Source organism: Nerophis ophidion, linkage group LG20, assembly GCF_033978795.1.
Source record: "Nerophis ophidion isolate RoL-2023_Sa linkage group LG20, RoL_Noph_v1.0, whole genome shotgun sequence".
NCBI classification, from domain to species: domain Eukaryota; kingdom Metazoa; phylum Chordata; class Actinopteri; order Syngnathiformes; family Syngnathidae; genus Nerophis; species Nerophis ophidion.
In genome coordinates this window covers 12,759,484-12,767,089 of record NC_084630.1, presented here as the reverse complement: position 1 = coordinate 12,767,089, position 7,606 = coordinate 12,759,484, and the positions used below count along the sequence as shown (strand labels likewise).

The 7,606-nt window shown below is 39.3% G+C and overlaps 1 protein-coding gene across 2 annotated transcripts in view; it reads left to right on the top strand.

Moving 5' to 3' along the window:
* The first annotated feature begins 388 nt into the window (after positions 1 to 388).
* Positions 389 to 7,606, top strand: part of mxi1 (max interactor 1, dimerization protein) — a 77,674-nt gene continuing 70,456 nt past the window's right edge. The window contains exon 1 of one of the 2 annotated variants that reach the window (XM_061880489.1): positions 389 to 757. In XM_061880489.1, coding sequence (XP_061736473.1) covers positions 526 to 757 — 232 coding nt within the window. In that variant the 5' untranslated portion in view covers positions 389 to 525. Of the gene's footprint in view, positions 758 to 5,838; positions 6,303 to 7,606 lie in introns of those variants that run through there. The other variant, XM_061880490.1, reaches the window with a different exon arrangement.

Sequence of the window (7,606 nt, the reverse complement as noted above, 5' to 3'; positions counted from 1 at the left end):
GAATTAAAAATGAAAGCACAATGGTTGAATTAGGTTACCACTGTATTGATTTGATTGATTGATTGATTGATTGATACTTTTATTAGTAGATTGCACAGTACAGTACATATTCCGTACAATTGACCACTAAATGGTAACACCCGAATAAATTTTTCAACTTGTTTAAGTCGGGGTCCACGTTAATCATTTCATGATTTGTATTTTATTTCTTCTTCATTGAGTTTTTTGCAGCCTGGACCATGCATGGACGTACATGGTGGTTGGGGACGCCTGTTTTTTTTGTTTTTTTCCTCCTCGATGTCTGGCGGACACAAGGACCATGCGGAGCTCCTCCCCTAGAGGGGGCGGGCTTTACTTTTGCCATGCAGCAGCATCCTCTGACATTGGCTGCTGCTCCACATTAGACACCCCGCATTCATAAAAAAAAGAGAAGGGGCTCCATCTGACACGAACATATCTTTCACAGGACCAAGTCTCGCTGCACAACTTGCACAAACAAAAAAAATATATATAAAATTAAGTAAAATGGCCAAAAGTGAGATAAGCCAAAGAAGAAGTTTGAAGAGCGAGGAGTTTTTCTTCGATTCCGATGCGTCCCTTTTGGATCCGCAAGACTTGGAGATGTCCGGTTATCCTTTCAATGACGTCTTCAACTCCAAAGACTCGCACTTGGAGCAGATCAATACTTTTCTCAATAATGTCCAAGTGCTGCTGGAGGCTGCTCGCTATCTTGAGAGCGCCGAGAGGAAAGACGGAAGTGAGTTTATTTTGTTTATTTTTTTTGCATTTGATGGCACACTTAAGTGTAGTGATCTTTTTTTTTTTTTTTTTTTTTTTTTTTTTACTGCGATCATCTCCACGCGTGCAAGAATATCCCTCCGATCTTCATAAGTTCACAAATAGCAAATGTGACGTAATTGATTTGCTGAGTGGGTGCACGCTGGCTGCGACTCAAATACGATACAAGACGTGACCACATTGCAGCGCTCTCCAACTCACTTCTAGGGTGACGTCATTGCGCCCCCGCACTCTCTTGTCATAAACAGCCTTCACTTAGTATGACGAAAATGTATCCGGCAAATGTGATACATTAAGGGGTAAAGAAAAAATGAATAAAAAAAAGATTGTCGTGTTTGATAAAGTGTGCGAATATTTTTTTACTTATTCGAATGTTTTATGCAGAAATAAAAGTGCATTTGTGAAGGGGAATGTGTTTAAATGGCGACAACGAGATGGAAATTCGCTTCCATATTTTTTCCTGCGTTTTCTCGGTTGTTTGCTTCCTGCTATTTGTGGGCGTGTCACACGGGTTTCCACATGGCGCGGAGTCGCTCTGTGATTGGTCAGAAGAGAGCTCTGCCCTCGGAGTCTGTCAACGGCTTCCGCCAATCAAAGCGCCGCTAGAGTGCAACGTCACGTGTTGCCGGGCCTGGCTTCGGTTGTTAACCGCGCCCCCCTGGTCCCGGTGTATCATGGGAGTTGTAGGGTTTATTTCGGGACGAGTGGACGTTTTTATAGTCAAAGTCACGGTAAATTAAGCTGATGGCACAGTAGTATAGACCAGGGGGTGTCCAAAGTGTGGCTTGTGAGCCCATTCAAATACTATTTAATAAAAAAAAAGTAGGACAGTGAATCAAACAGGTACAACGTAATGAGAAAAAGTTGCAACGTTGACTCCAACAACGCAAAATTGTTGTCTTTTTTAAAACTGTCATTGCTCAGAAAATAATAATGAATCAAAATCAACGTTGTTATGAATTATGACCCTTTTCAAGGCTCCAATTACATCAGGATAAAAATTCCATTGAGAATTTTTTTGGGAGGAAAATACTGCATATTTTGTGTGTTTGCCATTTAAAAACAGAGTTTTATTTGATAAAAGGGCATAAAAGAAACGAAAGAAAAAATGGGAAAAAATAATACACACTCATAAAGGAGAATTAGGATGCAAAACAATGACCGTGCAATACGTTTTCCTAACTTGGTCTCTACTGCCTAGTTTCTCTTGTTATATTCTTATTTTACAGCTATATTTTTATTCCCATTGTTGCTTTTTATTTTTATTCTTATTGTAATATTTCTCTATTTTGTTTCCATTCAAACCCCCATTATTTAATTTTTACTTTTTTAAAGTGATCTCAACTCTATTCACTACTGCTGGAATTTTAATTTTCCTGAAGGAATCAATAAATTACTATCCATCTATCCTAAAAAAAAAAAAAAAAAAAATCACACTTTTATGAATATGGCCCTTTTTGATACCCAATAATTTTAGTGGGATTTTGTTTTTTAAAACTAATTGTTAAAAAAAATTATAATTTAAATCAATGTTATTATGCCATTATTGACCTATTTAAGGGTCCAATTACTTCACAATATTCCACTTGGGAAAAAAAAAGAGGAAAATATTGTGTGTTTTTTGTTTTTCCCATAAAAACAGGGTTATGAAAAAAGGGCATGAAACAAAAAAAAAGGATTCTCAACAGATCTGGAGTTGATCTATTCTTGAGCAAATAGTGGTACACCAAAGAACCACTTAATTAAATGTAATGTAATGGATTATTTAAGGACAGTGTTTATTGTCCTATATTCAAACGAAGTAACTGTTGAAACTATTGTTACAGTGGCCAAAAATATTAAATATATTTGTTAAAAAAAAAAACTCTGTCTTGTTTTTAATGAATATCCAGGCCTACTAGGCTACTGCCTTTTATTGTTGGTTATTATGTATTTAAGGTTGAAAAGTATTATGCATTTATCATTTACTTACTGTTTTCTGAGGTGTTACAAAGTTGGTCAAAATAAAAGTTTGAGAACCACAGATTTGTGTTCAATAACACAATTATTTTTGATTATTTATTTATTTTATTTTTTTACATTTTTACGCTTGAGAACGTTCTGGGTCCCCAGGACCAATTAAGTTTGAGGGGAGCCTAAAGGTTAAAATAGTCTAAAAAAAAAAACAACCTAAAATGATCAAAATGCCCGCCACATGCTTTGATTTTTCAGCGTGTGGCCTTTAGTGGAAACAAGTTTGGAGACTTCTGGTGTAGACTGTAATATTTATTTGGAGCCAATTAATTAAGTAATAATGGAATTAGTTTTTTTTAGGAATGTGTAAAGATCCCATCTTTTTTTCTGCTGCTGTACACTAATGCTGCTTCATTATTAACACTATTCATAGTAATCACACAATTGTGTCAACCAATGCCATATTGTAAACATACAACAGCTGGTCAATATACGTGATGTTTCCAATTCGTCGATCTACATTTCTGCACAGTGGGTGCTCGGTGTGTGTGTGTGTGTGTGTGTGTGTGTGTGTGTGTGTGTGTGTGTGTGTGTGTGTGTGTGTATTACAAGGAAAATAAAAGTTCAGCACAGTTAATATACCATATGATTTTTGGCTTCATAATTTTTTTTAAACAGACCAGATGATTTTTTTCTGCTCAGTGGCCTGGTGGTTAGAGTGTCCGCCCTGAGTTCGGTAGGTCGTGAGTCCAAACCCCGGCCGAGTCATACCAAATACTATAAAAATGGGACCCATAACCTCCCTGCTTGGCACTCAGCATCAAGGGTTGGAATTGGGGGTTTAATCACCCAAAAATGATTCCCGGGCATGGCCACCGCTGCTGCTCACTGCTCCCCTCACCTCCCAGGGGGGATGCAGAGGATAATCTCACCGCACCTAGTGTGTTTGTGACAATCATTGGTACATTACCATGAATTGATTAACGTGGACCCTGACTTAAACAAGTTACCATTTAGTGGTCATCCATCCATCCATCCATCCATTTCCTACCGCTCATAACCTTTGGGGTCTCGGAGGGGCGCTGGTGCCTATCTCAGCTACAATCGGGCGGAAGGCGGTGTACACCCTGGACAAGTCGCCACCTCATCGCAGGGCCAACACAGATAGACAGACAACATTCACACTCACATTCACACACTAGGGCCAATTTAGTGTTGCCAATCGACCTATCCCCAGGTGCATGTCTTTGGAAGTGGGAGGAAGCCGGAGTACCTGGAGGGAACCCACGCATTCACGGGGAGAACATGCAAACTCCACACAGAAAGATCCCGAGCCCGGGATTAAACCGTAGACTACTTAGTACAGGGGTGCCCATTACGTCGATCGCGAACTACCAGTCGACCGCGGGGGGTGTGTCAGTCGATCTCCAGCCAGGCTTTTAAAAAAAATAGACCTAAAAATTAGTGATCATCAATCTTCACCAAGACGTCACTTAAACCGGAGTCTAAATACAGAGTCTCGGAAAACTGGCGTGTACAAGCGATCCTTCAGAAAGCTTTCTGAGACTCTTATTTTGTTAGCGCAGGCAGCATGAAGCAGGGCTTTTATTGTGAAGATAGGAAATGTGCAGTCGGCCTTTAGAGTTTTGACGGAAGAGACGGCGCGAAAGTCTGTTGAAATAAAAAGTGTTTCTCGCCTTCCTCTCTGTAATTTTTTCATAATAATGAACTGGCAGCAGCCAGCGTCATCTCACAAGACCCTCGGGTGCCGTGAATGTCAATCAAGCAAGCTACGGAATTTGCCGCCAATGTTTTTCTTGTAAAGTGTATGGAAGCTGGATGAATTAGATGCCAAAAACCAACCACTTTCATGTGGTATTGTACAGAAAGGACAACTTTTTTTCTCCTCCATTTGAAAATGTGGGCGTTATCATCATTACTGTCTGATTCCAATCAATGCAAGTCATCAGAATCAGGTAATACACCAACTTATATTCTTGTCTTCGTGAAAGAAAGACATCTATATGTGTTACACATGCTTGTATTATCAGTAAACACATTTAACTTGTTTACAAAAATGTCTCTTTCATAAATAAATAAATATAAATGATATATATAAATGAGGTAGATCCCCTCGAGTTGGTCAATTGAAAAGTAGCTCGCCTGCAGAAAAAGTGTGGGCACCCCTGATTTAGGACCTTTGTATTGTGAGGCAGACGCACTAACCCTGGGGTGTCAAACTCATTTTAGATCGGGGGCCACATGGAGAAAAATCTACTCCCAAGTGGGCCGGACAGGTAAAATCCCTGCACGATAACTTAAAAATAAAGACACCTTCAGATTGTTTTTTGTGTTTAAAAATAGAAGAAGCACATTCTGAAAATGTACAAATCATAATGTTGTTCTTTTACACTTACATGTCGCGGTTAATAGTATTTATCTTTATTTGTCATTATTTGTATTTTCTGAATGAATGATGTGATAATGTTCATCAGTCAACTCAATGGTGTTCATTTTCAATCTATCAAGATACAAAAATATCAAAATCAAATTACAGTATGCCATGTATGTAGTTTGATCAGTTTTCCTCGATTGATGTACTAATATCATGTGGTTTATTTTGTACCTATGTACCATCATCCAGAGATACAAAGAATTGCTATTGCAACATCCAGTAGACACATGTAGAAGAGCTGTTTCTTTCATTCAAAAATTTTAGGTTAATTTGTATACTTAGCAAACTCATCCCGTGGGCCGGAGAAAACCTGTTCGCGGGCCGTACGTTCGACACCCCTGCACTAACCCCTCTTCCACCGTTTAGTGGTCAATTGTACGGAATATGTACTGAATGCAATCTACTAATAAATGTTTCAATCAATCAATCAATCAATCAATCACATTAACTTTAATTTTTCAAAAATTATTTTAAAGACTGAAAGTTGCCATCAATCCCACGTGGGCGCATACGTGAAATTCAATTAACATGACACGCTAAAAACTTGACACTACGTCAGCGTTTGTCAGCGTCATGGCAAATACAAGTTAAAACACCATTTCCCAGAATGCCTCGCGTCCAGCGCGGTCCCGCCTCCGGAGCTGTGCGGTAAAGGAAAACAAACAGGAGAGGAGAGGAGAGGAGGCACTTTGCTGGCTCCCGTCTCCCTCGGGGAATTTTTATATTATTTATATATCTCATTTTGTAACAAAGTGCCACCGTGTTTCCGAGAACACCTGACTATTTTCTTACGCCGGTTTTGAGATTTTCTATCGTCCTTGCGTGAATCGGCAGTAGCTCGCTAGCTTGCCAACACAATTCCCCCTCCTCGTGACCAAGATATCAGAACGATTTTTAAAAATATATATATATTTAATTTATTTATTTTTATCGATAACACTGTAGCCGTAGCTAATGTCAAACGCTATAGAGAGCGGGGCTAACGATAAGGTGAACGACTGCAGCCCGCAGCCCCAGGAAAGAATGACGGCTGTCCAACTAATGAATATCCAGCGATTATTGGAAGCCGCGGAATATCTCGAAAGACGAGAAAGAGGTAATGTCAACTAATAAAGTGAGTCCTTTTTTTTTTTAAACTAAGTTGTATACAAAGGAGACAGCACGGTGCTACAGGGGTTAGTACATGTGCCTCACAATACAAAGGTCCTGGGTTCGATCCCCGGGCTCGGGGTCTTTCTGTGTGGAGTTTGCATGTTCTCCCCGTGATTGCCTGGGCTTTCTCCCACCTCCAAAGACATGCACCTGGTGATAGGTTGATAGGCAACACTAAATTAGTCCTAGTGCAGGGGTCACCGACCTTTTTGAAACCAAGAGCTACTTCTATGGGTACTGATTAATGCGAAGGGCTACCAGTTTGATACACACTTAAAAAAATTGCCAGAAATAGCCAATTTGCTCAATTTACCTTCAGTAAATAAATATATATACCGTATTTCCTTGAATTGTCGCCAGGGCGCTAATTAATTTAAAACCTCTTCTCACTCCTGCGCTTACCAAAGGCATGCGGTAAAAGTAAGTATGCGCAAATTATTTTAAAACCTCTTCTCACTCCTGCGCTTACCAAAGGCATGCGGTAAAAGTAAGTATGCGCTAATTATTTTAAAACCTCTTCTCACTCCGGCACTGTGTGATGTAAGTTTGGACCTTAAAACCTACTGAATACCTCTTAATCTTCTTCCCTTTATGCGATTTCAAATTACCGGTATTGAAATCAGCCTCCTCCATTTTGAAAATGTTGACAGGGGAAGTGTCACGAGTGACACAACATTCGCAAATTATTTAGCGCATGCTTAGTATTACCGCCTGGTCAAACTCGTGACGTCACGAGTGACACTTCCCCTGTCATCATTTTCAAAATGGAGGAGGCTGATTTCAATACCGGTCATTTGAAATCGCATAAAGGGAAGAAAATTAAGAGCTATTCAGTAGGATTTAAAGTCCAAGCTTACATCACACTCACATTTTTAATGCATACCTTTGGTAAGTGTCGGAGTGAGGAGAGGTTTTAAAATAATTAGCGCATGCTTACTTTTACCGCATGCCTTTGGTAAGCGCAGGAGTGAGAAGGTTTTAAATTAACAGGCGCCCCGGCGGCAATTCAAGGAAATACGGTATTTAAAAAAATGGGTATTTCTGTCTGACATTACGTCGTACATTTTTTTTTTCCTTTGACGGAAAGTTTTTTGTAGGGAATAAATGATGAAAAAAACCCTTAATTGAACGGTTTAAAAGAGGAGAAACCCGGAAAAAATTGGAAATTTAATTTTTAAACATAGTTTATCTTCAATTTCGACTCTTTAAAATTCAACCGAAAAAAAGAACAGAAAAACTAGCTAATTC